Below are 22,940 nucleotides of genomic sequence, written 5' to 3' on the forward strand. Positions count from 1 at the left end.
CAGTAGACAAATGTCTCTTTGTTTATCACTCTTTGGCTTTTCTTACATGTGGCCTTTCCCATCTGCCACTTGTGGTTTTATCATCTTGTCACACCACTTTTACTATATGTGTGCTTCTTCGACAAGCTTATCCAGCTTGTAAATGTGCAGTCAGTTGCCTGTTTATTAGGTACACCTAGGGAAAGCTGTTGCAGTTTAACACAACAGTTCTGCAATAAATCCTTTCTTCATGAAGGTTATAATGTTCAGTTTTTCTGGACTGTTGAGAAGTAAAGATTTGATGTTGCTGTTGAAATGTATACAGTAATTGTATTGACTCTGCATTTATATTGTAAGTGTAGCCAAATTAAACTCAATGTTTAAGTATGGCGATCCAATGGGATGGCGTTTTGGGGATGACTGTTGGTGGTTTTGAGAATGAAAGACATTACTAATGAAGATATGATGATCAGCACAATAAAACTCAATCAATCCCTTAAAGCTGCATTTAAAATTCCAAGCGCTATCTTTCACATATCGTGATATGATAATGTTTGAGAGGGATATCTCTGTGCCAGCGGCTACACTGAAGTAACGATCTCGAAGATCTCCTTTTCGTTCTCTTTGGTGGCACCTTTGGCGATAAGAGGTAATTGTAGGTGTGTTTTTGGACCTCACGCCCCAGAGATCCAAACAGTGTTGCTCCTGGGTAGTGTTTGTTGTTTTCAAAGTTAACTACTAACAAACAGGCAGTTAACCCCAAAACAATGATCCACAATTTCGGTAAAGCCGATTTTATATTTAGAAATGTGAGCCGTACCTACCAGTCTGAGGGGGAGAGAGCCACATCTGTATCTCACCTCGGTCCTCGGCAACACTGATGCTATCTCTGGTTTTATGTCGCTGATGGTCATTTTGCTTTTTTGACTGCCTTCGTATGAAAATCTAATTTGTTTCTTCTTCTTTTGATTTGCACTTTTTTTTTTCAAGTTTCGTCCTCTGTAGCTAACAGTCTTTCCTTTGCATGTTTGGCCATAGCAGCCGTTTACTTGAAATGCCATCAGAGACCAGAGAAAAACAGAATGTTAGCTCCGCCTACCCTCTCTGGCAGACCAACCACTGCTGAATGATGGAAAGCGCATCACTATCTGTACAACTTGTGCTTTTTTTCCCAGGAATGTCGCCACCAACAACTAATTTGTAATACTACAAATGCAAGGGCTTTTGTCAGTGGGCTGTAAGCTCAATCACAATTGTGTTACCTTATTCAGGGTTTGCGACCTAACAGACATTTATTTAAATGAAATTATTACTTAAATAAATGTATGACCTAAATATGAATGAATTTATAATTTAACAATCTGCAAAGTGTCAAAGGACCAGTGTGGAGGATTTAGTTTCATCTACTGTTGAGATTGCAACCAACTAAATACTCCTGGCCGCACCCCTTCCTCTCCAAGCGTGTAGAAAAGCTACGCTGGCTGAATGATTCACACTTCCTTGCTTTTCCTCCATTTGTCACAACACAAAATGAGATTCTTCTTATTTTTTCTTTGTCTGTCAATCGGTGCACCTGTGCCACTTCAAAGTAAAACAACGCGATAGGCCCTTGTTTGTCTGCTCTAGGCTACTGTAGAAACATGCCGGTGTAACATGGTGGACTTGAAAGAGGTGAAAGAGGACCCACTCCTTATGTAGATATAAAGGGCTCATTCTCACTACTGAAAGCACAGTAGTAAATACTATACTACTACATTTCAGCAAATTTGCAGATCCCCCTAAATCCTACACAATGAACCTTTAAGTAGTTAATCGCTTGCAATTAGTAGAAAAACAAATTTTGTGGACTTGATTTATTAATATCAAAGTTGTGACATATCATACATTAATTCTTTGCATTACAATTAAGAGAGTCATGCATTAGCTATGCATTAATTAAGCATGAATGGTACACTCATATGATTAAGCATATTATATGGGGTTTTAGTGTTATCCCTTAGAAGCGGTTGGTAAGATGATATGTGATGACGTCTTACAGAGGTGATTCATATTTTTGCCAGAATGTTGTAATATTGTTAGTGATGTAACAGCCTGCTTGGTTAATGCCTAGTTCTTCATTTGAGTTTAGACAATGCTGTTTTATTATGTTTTTTTTCTCCACATTATCTCACGAGAGACGTAAACGCTCAAAAGACTTGTCCCCTGATCTGCGTTGCTATGGAGTCCCTGGCAGCCTTCATGTAGGCTTGGCTGTCAACATTTCAGGGTTGTTGTACATGGTTTGCTGCAGGTGCCAGCCCCTTCACTGTTTTTTTCTTTGCTGCTCGGAATAATGTCCATATGTACTGACAAGGTGAGCTGAATCTTATCTTCCCCATCATTTGTTGTTCAGTATAATTTCCACCAAGTTCAGTAATATAATATCTAACTCGTGTAGCTCTTTAGGCTGAATTTTCAACACAAGCATGTTATTCTATTGCTTCATTTCTGCTTGACAGGATTCCACTTGACAATACCACTAACCTGTTGAGCAAGTTGAAGTACAGAAAGGGTCTGGGAGCACAGTAAACAAGACAGATAGAGGGAGGGAGGGAGGTGGAGTGGAGGAGGGGTACTGAAGGGGAGTTAAATCAGTCACTCAGCCAAAAAACCAGTGCCACGCCCCAGGTGCCAGGGCTAGTAAGAGCAAGCAGCAGGAATGTGAGGGAAATGAATGGGAGTGTAAGTCCTGCCATTCACATGGTGAGTGCTTTCTTTTTTCACCTTTAGCCTGCACTACTTACCATAAAAACATATCGGAAGGTATGATGAGGGTATAAAGACCTAAAATATTTGACTGTTGGCTCCAAAAAGATCTATGCAGGATTTCTGACATGAAACTTCTAAGTGTATGTGGTTTGTTATTTATCCTTCTGTTTACACTGAACATGAGTGGAGACTAAATTTGATAATGAGCGTAGCCACTTTTCAGTCCAGGTGATATTTATCAGAATGCATTAATAGCATGAGTCGACCTGACCAAAACTGACCACATGGACATACCGTGTGACTGTATGAACATTTTTGGTCAGGCTTTAATCTGTTATTATGATGATCACAGACAGACAGAAAATGAAAGGTTTTCTTCAGTGGTCAGTAGTCTGCACAACACGACTGCAGTCTTAAGTTCAAATCAAAACATCACGTGGTGTGTGTGAGTCAGTACGGTTTATTTCCCAGCTAACAAGGCTGACCTTTTTTTTAATTTTTTTTTCAATCTTCTCCTGCGTGAAAGGGACAGTGTGTTGTCAAGTGTAAATAAAGAACTGCACTCTGTCTGCTTATGAGAAAACAAATATGCAGCAAAATAAGATTTTTTTTTTTCTTCAGTCTTGAAAAACGTCAAGAGACTGTGGAAACACTTTGAACAGGCCAGCCAGTGATTCGAGACTGCTGCTCTGAGAGAAGAGTACATATTTTCTGTCTGTGCGGTTGGCAATCTGTTTACTGGAAGGTTTGCTCTCTCAGAGCACATGTTGCTGCATGTGCAGACGGTCCGTGAGCCCCAAGAAGACCGTAGAGTTAAAAGTGTAAATGCAGGGGGCAGAGAGAGTGTTTTTGTGGAGGTGGTGGTGGTGGGGGCGCGTTTGTGTGCATGTGCATGCATGTGTGTCAGTGATTTTGTTTGGAGAACTTAGCAAATAACCAGCAAAACCACACTAGAATCCTGTGTGTATGTGTGGGTTAGTGTGAGTTATATGAGTTTGCCGAGTCCAGATTTAAGCTCCCTTTCTGGGAACCAGCATTCCCTGCCCTTCTAAAGCGAGCTGTAAGAGACTGGAGGGCTTTGGGAATGAAGAGGCATGGGCTGGTTTCAGTATGTCCCAGGTTTGTCTATTGTACACAGCGAGTGGTAACAATGGGAGGGTTAAGTATCTGATATACACACCGAACCCTGGGACTCAGCTGCAAGTAATTAAAGCTGGCAGTTGGCAGAGAAGAGAGTCAGGCGACTGTAATGGCCGCTCTAAGTTCATACCATAATATTTGGATGATGAATCAGGCTGCTAGTAAAAGTGTTGTCATACTGTTGACCCAAGGCTTTCTCCCCTCCCCATGTCCTGTTGGCCCCGAGGGAGGCATACAGAGGAGAGAAAAAGCCTTTGTACGACCCTGCTGCTTGTTTGTAATGAGATCAGCTGTTTATTTGGTATGCTGCAGCTTTTGCTTTGTTTTGTCATTTTGTTTTTGTTTTTTTTTTTTTTCAATTTGGATCGGTCCTCCTCAAAGTGTATTGAGAGCCCTGAGTTACCATTTTAGCTTTCATGAAATGTACAATCTTGAGAGAAGACATAATCGATCATGAGAGGATGTAGCTAACATATTAGCCTTCCACTGCCTAGTTTAAGGAAGGTTTGCTAAGATAAATAATGTCTTCAGATGCCTTGTTGTCCTTTTCTTGTAAGTCTGACAGTGTTATAGGAGTGCAAAGCTAAATCAGTAGAGTACACCTTAAAGACCACGCTGTGGCAGAAGGTTGTTGATGGTCAGACTGGTGAAGTGGCATGATTCTTGCATACGTGCAGCCGGCAGCAGAGTTGGAAACCTGCATCTGAATTCCCACAGGCATAGCTCTGATTCATGTGTGTTTCCTTGTCGTTTATGGGATTTGTTGCCAACCAGGTTGCTGTTATGTACTGACATTTGCACAAGACTTGTGATGTGAAATCGCGGTGAAATACAGTGTAACACTGATTACGTCAACATGAAATCTGTTTAGATAGAGAAATTACATTTGTGGTGAAAGCATGACTCAAAACGTGAAACAGTCGGTCTTTAAGCTGACACTTGTTCCCGTTAATATGTCACCTCTTTTATCTTTCACTCCTCCCTCTCTCAACAGAATCAGCATATGACCTTCTTCCCAGAGAGCTCCAGTTGCCTACCTCCACTCAGCAGAACCCAAAAGTCATGAGTCAAAAGAGCGGTGGAGAGGCAGGGCCTCCCCCTTCGGCTGCTATAGCATCAGGTAGGATCCTGCTCCTCTTATCTTTATTTCTCCTCTGTGAGCAGGACTGATCACAAAGAGACAACTCATGTAACAGTCTGGACCTGTCGGCAAACGAACCTGCATGTGGCAGGAAAGCCCGTCAGACAAACAGCCTGCTGCACTGTGATCCTCACACGTCAGTCAGTCAAAAAAAAACAAAAAAAACAATACAACTGCTTGACAAGACCTTTATGTCCTTAGCAGCAGGCATATTTCTGTACCTTCTGGCAGACTGTGAAATATTTGAAATGTAGGGAATTGTTGTTGTGAATACTTGTGATCTACTGTATTTTGTGGTCTCTTGCAGCAACAAAGAAAATGAAATGAAAATAAAGTGTAGGTCACGTATTGCAGGCGTACGTAGAGTACGTAGAGCCCTCTGCCTTTTTCCAAAGTTTTTTGTGACACATACTGATACAACTAAATTATTTAAACCAAACAACGTATCCAACAATGACAAGAGAGCCCAACAAGGCTTATTATTTCCCGGTGCTGCATACTCAGCAGAAAATATTTCTTTCTTTAAACAGTCTTATTCATTCAAGTAGAATTAGGAAGCTTTGATTGGCTGTAATCACATCATTGACCATTTCGCACGTCCGAGATGGAGCTTTTGTTCACAGAGGAAAATCTTGGTGGCAGAGAAATGCTTAAGTCCAGAAATTGGATATCTTGTTAATGGTTAATTACCGAACAATTTAAGGTCTGTCCAGTTTTGTGGTTGATGAAGCTTGTTGACCTTTCATGCTGACATTAAACAGTGGAGACAGGACAAAACAAGATGAGTGTACCGTACACAACAAAGGACAAACAGGTTTGAGGCATATTGAAAGAATCATCTTTCTCCGTATATGCTTCTACCAGGAAAATTGAACTGTGACACAACAGTGATGGGGATGTGATCTACCTTTTTAAAGGCACTAGACACTGACACACCCTTGTCATTGGTCTTACATACATGGTTTCCTTTCCACTGCCGGGCTCTGATCATATCTGCAAGTCACTGCAGGCAGAAGCAAAAAATTTTGTCCCAATTAATCAATAGTGGCAGGCCATACTTTAGAGGTTAGCAGTTATATGCGCTTTTTGTTTTATTTAGTCTCAGTCCAGTCTGAAAATTCACACATGGCCAACAGAGGAATAGTTAAAAATATATATTTATGCTCACTGTAGTTACGTCACAAAAATGTAACGCTTATAGTCTGCTTCACTGTAGCTGTTTTGCTCTGCTCCTCATCGAAGCATCAAGGCTTTAGAATGAGTTTCAGTAAATCCAGAAGTCTGTTCTCTGCGGACTTCAGTGCTCCATTACGGCCACTAGCAGGTGAAGTATGTTTTAGTTTACAAGGAACTATAAGTCTTGTTGAAAACAGCCAACAACATCTGGCTCATATATCCTGTTTGTTTTTTGTTTGAAAAAGAGTTTTGTTTTTTTTAACAGACAGTGACATCACTTTTAATTGCAGTGCTATTAAATATTATTATAATTATTTTCATTTGCAGCACTGCTTTTGCTGTTTTAAAGTCTTCCATGACACGGTATAATTAAGGGTAAAAGCTCTCAACATCTGTCCGCATTTGTTCTTAGATTTGCCATTATATGTTTTTGGTTTGTGATCCATTTATTTCTTTGTGTTTTGATACTTGCTCAAAATGCCGCTACATCCATACGTTTTATGTGCCTCCTTTTCTTTCCGACTGTGTATTTTGCAAACTAATGAGTCACCAACCCATCCAGAATGTCAACAGCAATCTAACTCCTTTTTACAATCTGCAACTTAACCAGACTTTTCCCCACCTTTCATCTAGTTCATTATAACTATTTGAATGCTTTTGAAGTTACAGTGTATGTCAGCATGCTGGAGCAACATTTCCTGACAAACAAAATACCCTGTGTTATTATTATTATTATTATTATTATTTTAATCTGAATAAATTCCTATTGTCCAGCTCTTATTGCTCATTCGCTGTCTCATTTTTATATTCCAGGAAGTTCCCTCTGAAGCAGGGAGTGTCTGCATATAAAATGGTCTGCAGTTCTCTGCTTCATAGGTCAGAAGCTTGTTTATTTTGTCTCTGTGGCTACGTTCAGTCCCAACCAAATGAACTTTTGTAGCAAAAGAAAAACAAAACAATTTAAAAGCTCCAATAATTGGCATGCATCATATTGTACATATTACTGTTTTGAACTTCCCTCTCCATTTCATCATTTTGGCTAATTTTTCAGTCAGTTGAACATGAACTAAATGCTAACAATAATGATAAATTCATTCAGTTATTCGATTTTTTTTTTTTTTTTTTTTTTTTTTTTTTTTTTTTTTAGTTGCAGGTTAAATTTTTTTAAGAAGTCATATCTCAAAAAAAAGAAATTAAGGGGGACTTCTCACCTCTCATGTCTTCTCTGGCCCCTTTTTAGTCTTACATAGCGCTTCACATACTGTGCATTTACGAATCCTCAGAGAGCATCAGCACCACAGACACACACATCCAATGAAAAGGGGGGAATTGTAATTGGATGAATAAAAAAAAAAAAAAAAACAAAGGCAAAAAAGGCAAAAAAAAAAAAAACACAAAATCATGAACAAATTTTGCTGCTTAAATGGGACTGCTAGCCAACACTGGTTGGGATGCCTTTGCTCACTATCTAATTATTTGCACTGTAGATGCCATGCCCTCTTCTATGACCATGGAAGGCCCCCGCAGTGCTTTTTCCGCCTCTTCCAGCTCCACCATGCATTCCAGTACTTCAGCCATTGACCAGAACCCAGTTCACAGTGGCAATGTTGACCCAGAGGACAGCAGGAGTAGCAGAGTGGTACCGGAGGTTGTCGGAGCCGAAAGCGGGAATGGTAACGGCAGCAGTGGCGGTAACTGCAGGGGTAGCAGTGAGCTAGGAGGAGGGGGAAGAGGCGCAACACCCCAGGAGGCCCAGCCACATCACCAGATGACCCCATCTAAGCGCCGCACCGTACTTAACATCTCTCCACCTCCACAAGACCTGTTTGATGACAGCCGTATGTCCTGCCAGGATGAAACATCCCTGGACTCAGAGCAGAGTAACAGCATCTGGATGGATGACTCTCTCTCTAACTTCAGTATCATGAGCAATGTCTCTTACAATGACAACACAGAGGTGCCGCGAAAGTCCCGCAAACGTACCCCTCGCCAGAGACCCGGTCCCAAGTCTGTGCCTGCAGGAGAAGCCAGCATGGATGTGTTTGATGCAGACAGTGCCAAAGGTCCTCACTTTGTCCTGTCACAGCTAGGCCCTGACAGCAAGACAAAAGGAAGGTTTGTGCAACCCTTAGATGTAGTTAGTTTGAAATGCTTTAACTGAGCCCACGTCACACCTCTCTACTTCTCATGAAGCTATCAAAGGGGGTTATTGTTGTGTTCAGATAGTGAAGAATTAAAACCCAACATTAGGTGTTTTTAGTAAAATGTTGATGAAATGGACACCACAAGCTTCCAGGTCAAAGTCTCTGAAGCTTCGCTGGAGGGATGAACACCATTCATCCAAATGTTATTCTAGTTCTGCAACCATTAGTTAATCAATCAATTAGTTTATTGACAGCTGTTAGCTGCAGCACTAAAATATTCCCTCATGGTGTTTTGATGGTGGTAGTGGTGGAGAGCGTTCTCTAACACATTGCTCAAAAAGCTCCCATTTGTGGTCACTGAGAATCAAATCTGGTGACTGCAAACGCTCATAAAGTCCATCAGTTACCAGAGAAAACAATGAGTCCACTTGTCCAATGTAGGAAGTTGTTTGCTGAGCAGTGAATTTATTGTTTATCCATTTAATATTGGCAGTTGCACAGTTAATCTCTTAAGTAGATACTCAGTCTTAATTTTGTGTTAGCATTGTCCTAAAGGCCCTACTGGATAATCCCATAGAGCACTTGCCCAGACTGTTAGAATAGGTATTAGTGGGAAGTGACACACTGCACTGCAGATGGAAATCTTCAACAAACTACTCTGGCTCTAAATTTCCCACCACACTTTGACTGAAGAAGAGCGGTCAGATCAGAGGGGAGGGAGGGGCAGGATACTGAAGTACAAACAATGGTCAGCCACAGTGAATCACAGAGCCTCTCTCAAAGACCTAGGATAAGCAGAGCAGATTAAATAAACAGATAACTCTGAATGCTTTAAGAGCTGGGGATAGAATATGCTTGGTTGATGGAGGGTCTGTTAACTCTGCATTGCTCAGAGCATCATGGGATGTGGAGGGCCGTGGGTGGTTGGAACAAATACGGACGGATTCAGAATCTGTCAAAGCAAGTTCCACACATTCTTTGTTTTCTCCACCACAATACCAGAAGATGCCAGCTAGGTTGCACAAACTGAATAAAATTGCTAGAAAATGTAACAAGTTGAAGTGATCTTCTGGTGTCTGTCAAACCGGCCTTTGTTGCAGCTCTGATGATCCTCAGACACCTAACCACAAAGGAGGAACTCTTTCGATGCAATACCCGCAAAAGAGTGAGGGGAAGGAGGTGAAGATCCTCGTCCAGCCCGAGACTCAGCACAGAGCCCGCTATCTCACCGAAGGCAGCAGAGGGTCGGTGAAGGACCGCACGCAGCAGGGCTTCCCTACTGTAAAGGTAACTGTTAAAGCCCTGCCTCTGTGATGACTTTGTTTAAGGTTATATTAATGATTGGGGTATTGCCAGTGGCCCTGAAATAAGTCTGTCTATAAGATTTGCTATTCTTAGAGCCAAAAACGTCACATATGTTCAAGGCAGAAGAATGAACGTTTGTTTAAAAAGTGGAAAGAGTGGAGTCTGTTAATACTAATTGTCTTCCAAAGGCAGGTCTAATCCAGTATTTGTTTTATATCTAGTCCGGAGTACTGAAAGGTTTGGGCTGAATCTGAGCTGCTGCTCTTCAGCCCCAGCATGAATGAAGTGCTTCACTTTTTTGTACAAAGTTTGCGGTTTGATTTCAGGTTGGCGCTGTAGGAAAGCCCGTGGAGTGTAAGAATTGAAAGGGTTCATCAGGGGACTGTGAAACGTTAGATTTTGAGATTTCTTGTGGGCAAGTGGACATCCAGAAGCTGGTGTGAGGAAAGGCCTGGTCTGTACTCCTGCAATCTCTCCCTGTCACTCACCACTCTAGAGGTTCAATTTACTCACAGGACTCCAACTTATACTAGAGCTTATCTATAAAACCATGCACAGACACTACACTGCCCAACCTCTTTCTGTAACTATGTTGCTACATAAGAAACTAATGTTCTCAACTTCGTTTTACAAGGAGGGTACTTTTCTGTGTCAAGGGTGATATGACATCAAGTTAAGAATGATCTCTGTACCTTAGACATCTTGCATGTGGAGACTAAGGAAGGAAGGTAACAAACACTTTTAAAAGGAGAGGGAGGCTTTTAAAAGGCTGACTAGAGTTGCACAAGAAGAGGGAATGAAGACGGACTGATAAACAAGACAAGTGGGGAAGACACTGTAAATGGACAGAACACACGGAGATTAATTGCTCGATGAGAATATGCCTAAATTGGACTTTGGAAGCATGTGGAAGTACACTTAGTTAGCATCTGCAAAATAGGAGGATGAAACGTGAATAGACAAAAGAATGGGTTCAATCACAGGAGCAGCTGTGACAGGACAGGACAGGAAATGATCTGATCCAGACTATGTCACAAGGGTCATTTATTTCTTCTTTATTAACCTTTCTTACATTTCTTGGTACAGTTTGTCCTCAAGTCTTGAAACAAATGTTGTTTAGCACACAAAAAGGGACTTTTACCCTTTTGTATATCTGCCCACAGTACAAAGCATATTTTTGCCTTCCTAATTTGGAAACCTTCTTAAAATGTCTATATCGCTTGTGTTGTCTTTTTTTACTTTCACAGCTGGAGGGAATGAACGAGCCGGTGGTTTTGCAGGTGTTTGTGGCCAATGACACTGGCCGTGTGAAGCCACATGGGTTTTACCAAGCTTGCAGGGTAACCGGTCGCAACACCACAGCCTGCAAAGAGGTGGACATTGATGGCACAACTGTCATCGAGGTGTCGCTTGATCCAAGCACCAACATGACACTAGCGTACGTACTTTTCTGGAGATTGAAATTTGATTGTTGTTACTCCAGTTAGAAATTTCATTTTAATATGTTTAAAGCTCCTTTCATGAGAGCTTCATGTTGCTTTTTTGTGCCCAGATGTACTGAACAGATAATTCAAACCAGTTGCTTCACAAAATAATTGCATAATGAACACACATGTGAGTTGCAAAGTACACTGATCCCCTTGAGGAAATTAGTTGTTGTAATGAGATGCTGAGGTATTTAGTGTTGTAAAGAGCTGCTGGTTTAGCAAACACTGTAAAGTTTGTTATTTAAACTGCAGGTTTTTCAGGCTAACATTGTCACTCTTTGCAGGGTGGATTGTGTTGGGATCTTGAAGCTCCGTAATGCTGATGTCGAGGCGCGCATTGGAGTGGCTGGGTCGAAGAAGAAGAGCACACGTGCTCGGCTGGTGTTTCGGGTCAACATCCCCCGTCCAGATGGTTCAGTGCTCACACTCCAGGCTCCCTCATCTCCAATCCTGTGCAGTAAGTCAGTCTCCTCGTGTTTATCTCTGTGGGATTGCTATTTAATGAACTGGGAAATATCGGCTCAACCATTGAAACATTGAACGTTAGATTGTAGATATTTGCAGATAGATTCTAAATAGATGTTATACAGTGTTACATACATCCTGTTGTATTATTTCAGTACATTAAACTAGCTTAAAAATAGACAAAAAAACACTCTTGTCATGCCTCCTGTTTGTAAAGTTTAATATAACCTGATGTCGGGAGACTGTTGTCTTTTGATGTCCTCATTTGAAGACAATATGTAAAGATCCCTTCAAAATCGAGTGTAATTTAATAATCTGCACAGCATGAGGGTGTGGTTGGTTTCATAAACAGGAAAGAAGCTTAGGGCCATTTGAAAGTTTCTGAATGTGTGGATTTGGGAGAGCTACTTTGGGAGAGACAAGGGAAAAAGAAAAGGAAAGGACGAAACAATAGAGGTGTGTGGTTTTTTTATTGTTTAAACAGAGCCAGCATGCAAACCCGGGAAATATCTTTCCACAAAACAAAAAAAGAATAGTCATCCCCTTAGGCATCTGTGTGTGTACGTGTGTGTACGTGTGTGTACGTGTGTGTATGTGTGTGTACGTGTGTGTGTGTGCGTGCGTGTGCGTATGTGTGCATACGTGTGTGCGTGTGTGTGTGGTGCTGAGTAGTGAAAAATGTTTATGAAATGTGTTGGAGAAAAAGGGGAGTGGTTTTGAGCTTCAGGTTGTTCAAAGTTTGAATTTTATAGGCCTGTGAGAAACAGTCAGTATTTGAGTAGTATGAAAACCTCAGGCTGAGACGGGTTTACAGAGTCTTCAGTTGCTTTTACAAAAGTCATAAATAGCTGAATAGTCTTAAAGTGATAGAACACTTCTATCAGACTGCAGGCTGTCGCGAGATATTATACAAATATAAACTACAAGTGGGATTGTTGCAACAACAGATTGAGCTGCAGAGTTTCAGTCAGCACCATCTGACCTGTAATAAGCACTGCTGTTGGTGCCAATAGCTTGAAAGCCCATCATCTCGTAATGAAAAAAGCCACAGTAGACAACAGGCGTTGTCCAATAATTGTGGTATCCAAAAAGTCATTAAAAGTCTTTACCCACGGGAACCCTGCAGAAACCCTATTGTTAGTGTTACTCGACCAATGTGTTAAAAAAGAATCTGAGAAGAGCTTTGTTAAGACATGGTGCTTTCTGTGGTGGAATTATTTGTTTTGTGTGTAACAAACCATATTGTGTGAGACAAGAACATCTGTAGTGTGTTATAGTCTCTTGTCATTATTATTGTTTTTTAATCTGTGAATAGATCAGTGTTTGTGTCGTACATTAAATGGGTGAAAATGAGAGAAAAACAATAATAATACAGAAATCGGGGTGAAAATCAGATTTTCTTAAATACAATTTCCTGCACAAACCCTCTGTGGTTTAGTCATTTAGTCTTAAATGAATAACTTTGTGGGATTGTAGACGCCTCATAGCTATGCATTTGTATTTTTTGGATTAACTGTGGCATAAGATCTGGGTGATAATAAGTTTAAACCAATCTACTTCTCTTCTTGCGTTTTTGGTGAAAATGAACAATTGAGCCTCAAAAAAATCGGTTCATATTTTGCTTTGTTTACAGCTCAGCCTGCAGGGGTGCCTGAAATCCTGAAGAAGTCACTGCACAGTTGTTCAGTGAGGGGTGGAGAGGAGGTCTTTATCATTGGCAAAAACTTTCTTAAAGACACCAAAGTCATATTTCACGAGAATGTCTCTGGTAAGAAATAACTCTATTTAGATCATGAAGATCATGATTGTTCATGCATTTCCAGTTCTTCCCCAGTAAACACGCCACACCTTCTGTCTGTTCCAGATGAGAAATCGTGGAAGGCAGAGGCTGAAATTGACATGGAGCTGTTTCACCAGGTAACATTTGATCGTACTTATGTTATTTTGGTACCTAATGATTGATGCCAATTAACTAATGAGCTGAGTAGATAGAAGCAGTCATTTCAGATTTGTATGGGGCTTTAGATGTAATCATCTTAAATGGCTGCTGGTTCAAAGGTTTGAGTAGTCTCATTGTGCTCTGACCTAATTACACTCAGTCTCAAAGGCTGTACTGAGTGTGTCTCAACAGTCCAGTTTAAACCTTCGCCCTTGTAAACGTAATGGTCAGAGGTAGATGAATTGATGAATCTGTGGCTGCTAAAAAGGCTCTTGGGTTTAACTCACTGGATACTGTTTTAGTTAAAGGTACACTGTACAGTTTTCTTGTTTCGTAAAAAAGGTGAGCAAGTTTCGTGCTCAAGCCTTCCGTAGTTCTGTGTAAATTTATAAGACAAATTTCCTAAACTGAATGCAGAGTCATCACTATGTAAATCAGAATAGTTCTGTCTCTACCTGCAGTCAGCTCATATTTACTTTACAACCTTGTGCTTTCACAGAAATGTGTTTCACGTCACCCCCATGCTCATGGCGTGTTGGAGGAGCACAAGATATAAACAAAGTGATGACCAGGTCATCCAAACATTGCTCCTCACTGCTGCTATTGCTAAAAAAAAAACTCCACAGTGTACCTTTGTCAGATAGTTGTATATTTATTCAGCATGTTCTAATCAACTCACCTTTTGACTCGGGCTATGTAAGTGCAGTTAGACAGTTAGATCTATGGTAGTGTTCATTCTTTTTTGCTGACTTTTTTTTAATGATCACCCTCAAGAATCACTTGATAGTGAAGGTTCCTCCGTACCAGAATCAATCCATCAACTCCTCAGTGTGCGTGGGAATCTATGTAGTGACGAATGCTGGGAGATCCCATGATGTTCAGCCTTTTACCTACACTCCAGATTCAGGTTTGTTCCTGTCAATTTCAGGTTATCTACTATAATCACACACAAGATTCTCTTTATCTGTCTCTTTTTACAATCAACTGATTGCTAGATAACATGTGACTTTCTTATTATGAAGTCATTTCTTTAAAAACGTACCACAGTCGGCTCACTCGGTTTCTCAACTTGAGAACACCACCACCTACAGTTCAGTAGGATCAGAGCAAGTACTTGCAATGAAGAGAAATATCTTTCAAGAGCACAATAACCAACCCATTTCGAAACACAGAAATTCAGAGTCATTCACATTCAGCACTGTTTTTAATTGCAAAGTCCTTTGTACACCTTAATATTCACACATTTAGCATTACATAATTATTGTGCTGTATGTCTACATTGATTTTCCAGGTTTAGAGGTAAAAAGGTAAAAATCTGTCAATGTTTGCTGTTGCAGCAAAGAATGATGTTCCAGTGAAGAAAGAGACGCCCTCTCCAGTGAAGACGTGTTCATTTGATGAACAAATTAAAGGTTCTTTTCCCTTTGTTAACTATTCTATATGACCATGAATGCACTCTCCCTCTCGAAAGCTTGAAAGTTTATTTGCTAATTTACTGTACATGGATTCAAGTGCATACTTACATGTTTTAGCTCACAGTGGACTGGTGCTTCTTTGAATGGCTGAAAAACATTTAAGAGTACAATCTAATATATGTTCCTTGGTCTTGCTTCTACAGTTCTAGATGGTGCCTTGATGCCCTCGATGTTGCCTTTAGTGAAGAGAGAAGACGTCACTCCGATGGAGGTCACCAGCAACCTCCAGTCTTCTGGTGTATTTAAGGTGATATGTTGAACTGTAACTTCATTTAAAGCCATGATAAATAATATTTAAATTGTGAAGACAATTTAAGATTGGATTAAAGCATTTGATTTTGCAAGTTAGATACATTTTCAGTAAAATCATATTGCTTAAAATTATATGCTTGATTCTGTGACAGTGATATATCTGGTTTTAACTATAAAAATACCACGATAAAAGTGACGACAAAAACAATATAAAGCACATCTTTTATCTTCTGTTTTGTGTCTTCAGCAGGCTGGTGACATGTGCCCAACCCAGCAGAACACAGACATGACTGCAGGCCATCTAAACAAAAACAGACCATTCTCCAACAACCTGTCTCAGCCTGCAGGTGACCCTGACAAAGGCCAGGCTCCCGTTTTTACCAACGCAGAGCCCTTAAGCACGATCCAGAAGCAGGACATTGCAGCCGCTAGCTCCTTCTCTGTGCCTGCTGATTCTCTGCTCCAGCAAGGCTCTCAGCAGTTCCTTCTGGAGCCCAGAGAGGCCCTTGGGCAGGAGAGGCCTGGAAGCGGCTCTGGAGCTGTGGGGAGGTTGTGTGGAGAACCTGCACCTCAACAGCCGCAGCTGCCGCTGTTCCCCCCAGATGAAGTGGCCCAACTGGAGGAGGCAGTGAGACAGCTTAAAGCCAAAGGGTTCTGTAACTTACCACTTCAGCCTGACAACTCCATGGCCAAACAGCAGCAACAACACATCCAGCACCAGCAACAGATCCAAAAACAGCAAATTCAGCAGCAACAGCAACAGCAACAAATTCAGCAACAGCAGCTTCAGCAGCAGCAACAGCAGCAGGTTCTGGAGAATTTACAGCAGCATCTGTTTCAGTCCCAGATTCAAATGCAGTGTGGCATGTTTCAGGACGCGTCTCAGGGCAAGAATGCAGAACAGCAGGGCTCGTCACAAGGAGTGGTGCCAAGCCAGGGGACTCTGTTCCAACAGGCCCAACAGCAGCAACAGCAGCAGCAGCAACAGCAACAGCAGCAACAAGCAGCTCTCTTTCAGCAGGCGAGTGACCTGCTCTCTATTCAGACCAACTTCCTCCAGCAGACGCCCTCACACCCTTCACCACCCATGTTCCACAATCCCAGTTCTCTGGCCGAGACGCAGGATCCACAGGGGGGTTTGTTTCAGAAAGCCTCTCAGGAGCAGGTCCAGGCCGCTCTCTTCCAAAACACGATGACAGTGCTGCAGTCTCCAGACCAACAGCCCTCAACCCCCGGACTTTTCCTCCCTCAGACATCCCTGCCCTCTCAGCTTACAACCAGTAGTGCTCAACAACAGCAACAGCAACAACAGCAGCAGCAGCTGGCCTTTCTCAGTGCTCTACAAACTCCTGCCCCTGAACCACAAGCAGTATTCCAGGCTCAGACCCAGCTCTCCCCCATCCAGCAGAGAAGCCCCATGGAGCAGCAGCAGCCTTCCCAGCCTCAGCCCCACACACAGCCATCCCAGCAGGCTTCCCTGTTTCAGACCATGTCCCCACATCCATCTGCAAACGCACTCTCTCCAGGGCAGCAGCAGCAACAGCAGGCTGGCCTGTTATTCTGCAACAACCCCCTGTCCACTCCGGATCAGGCCTCCAGCCTCTTGTTCACCAGCCAGGGCCAGATGCCACCACTGACCAGCAGCAGTCTAGTTTCCCAAGAGCCTCAGAACCCCTCTCTGCTCTTTTCTCAAGCCAGCATGGTGACAGTAAACCAGCAGGATCGCTCTGAGCCCATGGCCTTAGGGAACCCCACCGATCCACGACAGCAGGTCTTGTTTCAGGAGCAACAGCCGATGCAGCTGGGCGGCAGCTCAAACAGCCGGCAGGAGCAGCCCGTGGGCCTCTTCATGCCTCAGTCTAACATGGCCTCTTTGCAGGGAGGACTGGCTGCTCAGGAGCTCGCACAGTCAGCCTTGTTTGCCTCACAGAATGGCGTGGCAAACCTCCAGACGACCACCTCCTCCCCTGTGCAACAGCCAGGGACTCTGTTTCAGTCAGCCGTCAGTGGGAGCATCAGCCAGCCCAGCCAGCCCCAACAACCTGGCCTCTTCCTTTTTGGGATCCAGAACGGTAAGGAGTTATTTACACAGCTGCACACCCTTAAACCTGCAGAGACCGTGTTAAAGACTGCCAACAGGTTTAGATGGCAGGAATGATACGAACCATCCACAAAATTGAATAAAAGCCAATGAGAGCTTTTGTTAATTTTTTATACTAATATAATTAATTCACACTATTTAGTTAAGTTCAGCCACAGTCTTCAAGTTACACGTACTCTCAGGTTCTCCTTATTGTCTTTCCATTTAATTTCAGTGGCCTTATAATTGAATAAGTCTAATATTCTTACCAGTTGAACTACAGTGAACTTGAACACAGTATGAACACACATCCTCTATCATGTCATTAGTGTGTATCAATACTTCTTTCACCGTGAGGTTTATAAACTAATTTTGACCAGTTTTCTTTTTTTTGTCTCTATCCGTCCTTGCAGAATGTGGCCAGCTGATGAACACTCCAGGCAACACGCTGTCGGATCAGATTATAGCCATCAGCCAGTCTGGTCAGAACCAAAGAGAGAGTGACGCACACATCCAGTCCCTGCTCAGCCAGTCCCTGTCTCAGTCCGGGTCCGTGCAGAACAGCATGACTGCCTCTCAGAACATGGAGAAGATTGATGACCTGCTGGTCAGCCTGCAGGAGTCGGGCAGCAACTTAACTCGTTCATACTAACCTTCAAACAGTTTTACGGTTTTGTCTTTTATATTTTACTGATAATATCTGGAATCATTATAAAATGTAGATAAAAGAGTCTAAATAGTGCAGTAAAAGATTTCTGAATTAGCCCTGCATCGTGAAGTTTGAGACTGAAACTGAACGCTGTGTGCTTATATCTGATCACCAAATAAGTCTCTGCCCAACCAGCACATTATTTGGTCCTCTGGATTCATTAGGAATGAGCAGTGAAAGTGAGCTAAGCATTATGAAGTGCTGCTGGCCTCGCTGAGCCAGTCAGAAAAGTCTTTATGATTATTCTCCAGGGTGGCAAGAATCATGGCTATTTTATTGGTTGATTATTAATCACAAACTGAAGTAATTAATATCCAGACAGTGGACCAAGATTTCGGTTTGGAATTTCTTAGCCGAGTGACCTGACTAAGAAAAATTATTGTCTTTTATTGACTTCATGACTGATTGATTCGCATGTGCAGAATGAGATGGACTCCAGACAAATTGTCATTACAGTTTTATTTAACCATTCCTCCATAAGTACAGTAGTGCAGTGGCCTTGTTGTTCATTTAACTTGTGAAGACTTGTATATATCTGTAGATAGATTATCAGTGACGTTATCTGCAGCATCTTTCGGTTCTCATGGTGTTTTTAAAGTGTTCTCCAAAGTGTTTAGTGGTTTCCATGAATAGTGTTCCCTTTAATACTTCCTTTGTGTGTTTTTTTTTTTTTTTTTTTTTTGCTGAATGGAGGTTGAAGTGTGCGGTATAGCTGGAAACGTTTAGACGGACTGTGGTATGTATGGATGGATGAATACGTTAAAGATGTCGAAGGTAGCCGCTGTTGTTGTAGCCGCTGTAGCTGTGACGCAACAGTGCAGGAAGTGTACTAAAAGAAGGTTAGAGAGATGAGAGGAAGAAGAACCGTTGAAACGAATAGGAAAGTGAAACTGGTCGGATGTGTAGTCACAAACGTGTCTATCACAAATGTTCCGCGCTTATTATTTTGAATGTTGTAGCAGCTAACTTGCACCTGATAGTATAAATAAACTCACTCTAGCTGTCTGTGATAGCCCTCAAAGTGACGTTGACTTTAATTAATAATATGAAGTAGAAAGAAACTGTGCTCAGTAGGTGTATAGTAAAAGTAATGTGGTATTTTTGCTATCTCCCAAAAGGCCTGGCTTAGTTAGATCGAGTCTTGTCTAGACCTGTTTGGCACAGCAATACGTATAAAAGAATATTTGTATTTCAGCCAACAGTTGCACAGCTGTGAAACATATCTGTCAATATTAGATACTTTGCCTTCTCCTCCTGGTGTACTGGTAGCACTTTGTGATATAGGTAAGCAGACATGTTCAGACTAACAAACCAAAGTGTGTCAGTTTGCTGTTTTGTAGAACAGATCATCCTTTTATTACATTTCTGAAGAGATTCATCTTAAAAGAAAGTGTGGTGGTAGAAATATAACAAATATTCGCCGAGACTTCTTTTTTACATGTACATTCAGCACTTTACAATGCTGTTCTTTGTGACCACTTTACTCATCGAGGGTACAGTACAGTCCCACAAGAGGTGGTGCCTTTTTTCTGCCACCTCTTCCTCATTGTTTACAGTGAAGAAGATACATTTTTTTTTTAAACATTAACAAGGATCAGAAATTAATGTCATTACTGTCCTGTGTTTGCATAGCATCTATTACGTAGTGGAATTGTTAAATATGTCACACAGTCACTTACTTCATACAACCTTTTTCCTCTTGGTTAAAAGTTTAGTTTTATGGTCTGGATTTTAGAATATAAGCAGTACATCTCAATGCCTGCCATTGTTACAACTATCACTATTCATTCCCCAAAACCTACTACATTATTTATTGCTGAAAACCAGCTTACAAATCTGGACAAATGAGGAAAAATGGATCAAGACATTTTAAGTCAAATCGTGTCATTACAGTTGACTCTTATTTAAATACATGCACCTACAGTAGGGAGAGTAGAGTATGATATAGTATATTATTATTATTATTATTTTTGTCATAAGGGTTAGAGCATTGTGTGTTTTAGTGTCATTTTGATGTCATCATTCTGCGTCAGGCACGCATGAACTGGAATAGTATTCTTAAACCAGCTAGAAAAGAGCCTCTTATTTTTTTTTTTTTACCAGTTTTATTGTGATGGTTTTAGTGAATGTTGAGGAGAAGCAAAAGTGTGTTGGCTACAACTGTACATTATACATCTCATCCAGGTTAAGATATTAACATGCAGGAACAGAGCCCATTTTACATGTTTTCTCATGAATGCAAACTGTACAAGTTTTAAAGATGTGATGTCTTTGTCTGCAGTCGGCCAGTGGCCTCAGGACCAAAGCTCGACTCAAATCTTGCTTTGCAGAAATCCTGATGAAAGGCCAGTTTTATGGCTCGTAAGCTTTCATTTGCTTTTTTTCTGACTTGCAAGTTAACTTTTTTCGCCTCCTAAATAAACAGATTTCCTTATGAGGCTATATGATATCTTGCTGCCACACTTTTCTTTCTGTTTTTTGTTGTTGTTGTTGTTGTTGTTGTTGTTGTTGTTGTGTGTCATGTTTGGTTTCACTGTAAGTGTACGCGTGAACAAGGGGCTGGTCTCTGATGATGACAGAATTAGCTCAGTTTTATGCCTCAGTTTGTTGTCTTGTTTTCTATGTACAGTTTGTTAGAAACACATAAACGCCGTTACATTTTGTACACTTTAAAATCAGAAACAGCTGTTGTTTTATGATGGAGATTATATAAACTTGACTAATGTGATTAATGGAACGTCGGTGCACCAGTTTGAGCAGTTTGAGTGGTTTTTAAAGGGACCCTACTCCTGAAGGAAACCTGACTTTGGAGAAAAGAGCTATCTGTGATTGGCTTTCTTCAACTTGTGAAATAGAAGAACTAAGATTTCCAGTGTTGAGTATTTATGATTTTTTTTTTTTTTATTTTATTTTACAAAGTTTAGAAAGACTATCTTTTTTCTTTTTTTATTGATATAGTACCAGTGCCTCTTTTCGGGGAGAAGCATGTCTAATTTATTTGTGTGTTTGTTATCATCAAAATTGTTTCCCAATCATAATTGTGTTCGCATATTTTCTGACTGTATTGATGACAGTAATGTGATTTGGCCCCCACACCAGCTGATACTGTAACAGGCATCTTGTGATGATGGTGGTGATGCCTTTAGATTAAATAGTGCTTTGTATACTATGAATAACATGTACATTCCTGAGCATAGTTATTCTTTTTAGGTGGTGTAGTTATGATAATATACATCTCAATGTACATATCTTGTGTTTGTTCATGGCTTGTAACTGGACTGCTGGCCCTGTAGTCCTTTTTGACCAAATAGACAATAAACCGCAGGGCAAAATGGCACCAAAATGCTTTTACTGTCAAAATCAAAAATCATTCATGACAGGACCAACACGTTTCAGTATTTTTTACTATGAATGTAGTACTGAATGTGATTACACAGCATGGCTGTAAGTGTCTCTCTTGGATGCAGAATGTTCTTATATACACATACTATGGAGGTAATTACTTTTTTGGAATGACCTTTTCCTCGTTTGTGTATTTACAATGTAACTGGAGATCAGTGAGAGTGTGTAACTGTATGGAAAAGAGGGGGATTGTGGGAAAAAATCTCACGTTTCCTTAAGATGTTACCCTGCAATTTTCTCTGTTTCTTGCAATAGAACAAGATGTGGTTTTCTTTTAACATTACCAGTTCATTTAATATCAACAAACTGAGTTTGCTATCACAGGTTTTCAGTTAAATCTCTCCTAAATTGTCACTTTAGACTAGTAGATATTGTACATGTGCCTTGAGGAGATGTTGTAGTAGCGACCAGATTGATGTTTTTTCATTGTTGCCTGTCTAATACCCCGCTGGCTCTGCCAGTGATGACTAGTCCTCATTAACTAGAATGTTTTAAGCCATAAGACTTTAAGTGTACTTTAAGTGCTCGACAACAGTGACCAGATAAATGTGGTTGTGGTTGATAAATGTGTTGTGCAATTTCTGTCATGCATCTAACTTGTTTGTACTGAAGTATCGATTGCATTTATGTTATACAACGTAGATGCAGGCAAATTTTCTCTGAAACTGCTATGCAGCTAATATACTGTAAATGTAGTTCTGTTAGTTTTTGAATATATATTTTTCTAAATAGCCTCTCCAAAGTAGAAAAACCAAAGTAGATGTTCTTTCTATTATTTATGTTGCTTGTTGAAATATTTTCTGATGCTTTGAGTGCCGCCTGAAAATGATTTTTCAATCTTTTAGTAAGTTGAAATGCAAATTTCTCTTCTCAACAACCATCTCAGACATGGATTTTTTTTTTTTAGGTGAGACAAGGGTCACTAATTGTTTGTCAGTCTTCTTTATTCCCTTCTTCTTTGCAGGGTTTATGGGGAGGTTTGCATTGTTTCCAGGCTTGCTGTTTACTGTCGCAGTGGTTCCTAATCTTTCTGATCTCTCTCAGGGCCTCTGAGTTACCAGGATGTCATCATGTCGTCTTCACACATATTTTTATTCAGACCAGTAAAAGTCAAAGGATACCGGGTTTGTCTTGTCCTGTAATTTAAGAACAATGTGAATCACGCATTCTGCAAAACATCAATATTCAGTGTGATCTGTCCCCAATTTGTTCTGCGTCTGATATTATCTATAAAGTCTCTTCACTCCGAACACAAGTGAACCACTCTTCTTGTAAACTGCCTATTTTTGGTCCTGGAAAAAGCAAAGGGGAAGTTTTACCTTTTTGTTTCAAACCATGTGAACAACTGTCAAATAATCACCCTTTTGGGGGAAAAAAAACCCTTTCTATATATTTGGCTTTTGTTGGGATGTTTTTACTCTCTTGCAATTAAATTTCTGTAAACTTGCTGCTATCTGTATTAAAAATATATACTTTAAATGTAATGGCTTTGTGCTTT

The 22,940-nt window shown here is 40.9% G+C and overlaps 1 protein-coding gene across 2 annotated transcripts in view; it reads left to right on the forward strand.

The window, feature by feature from the left end:
* Positions 1–18,410, forward strand: part of nfat5b (nuclear factor of activated T cells 5b) — a 29,581-nt gene extending 11,171 nt beyond the window's left edge. Inside the window, exons 2-13 of one of the 2 annotated variants that reach the window (XM_070831546.1) lie at positions 4,862–4,987; positions 7,672–8,299; positions 9,429–9,615; positions 10,881–11,071; positions 11,405–11,577; positions 13,219–13,353; positions 13,450–13,502; positions 14,299–14,431; positions 14,862–14,936; positions 15,143–15,246; positions 15,499–17,323; positions 17,745–18,410. In XM_070831546.1, the coding sequence (XP_070687647.1) occupies positions 4,862–4,987; positions 7,672–8,299; positions 9,429–9,615; positions 10,881–11,071; positions 11,405–11,577; positions 13,219–13,353; positions 13,450–13,502; positions 14,299–14,431; positions 14,862–14,936; positions 15,143–15,246; positions 15,499–17,323; positions 17,745–17,983 (3,869 nt within the window). In that variant the 3' untranslated portion in view covers positions 17,984–18,410. The remainder of the gene's footprint in view (positions 1–4,861; positions 4,988–7,671; positions 8,300–9,428; positions 9,616–10,880; positions 11,072–11,404; positions 11,578–13,218; positions 13,354–13,449; positions 13,503–14,298; positions 14,432–14,861; positions 14,937–15,142; positions 15,247–15,498; positions 17,324–17,744) is intronic. The other variant, XM_070831547.1, reaches the window with a different exon arrangement.
* The last annotated feature ends 4,530 nt before the right edge of the window (positions 18,411–22,940 follow it).

Source organism: Pempheris klunzingeri, chromosome 1, assembly GCF_042242105.1.
Source record: "Pempheris klunzingeri isolate RE-2024b chromosome 1, fPemKlu1.hap1, whole genome shotgun sequence".
In the NCBI taxonomy this organism is placed as follows: Eukaryota; Metazoa; Chordata; class Actinopteri; order Acropomatiformes; family Pempheridae; genus Pempheris; species Pempheris klunzingeri.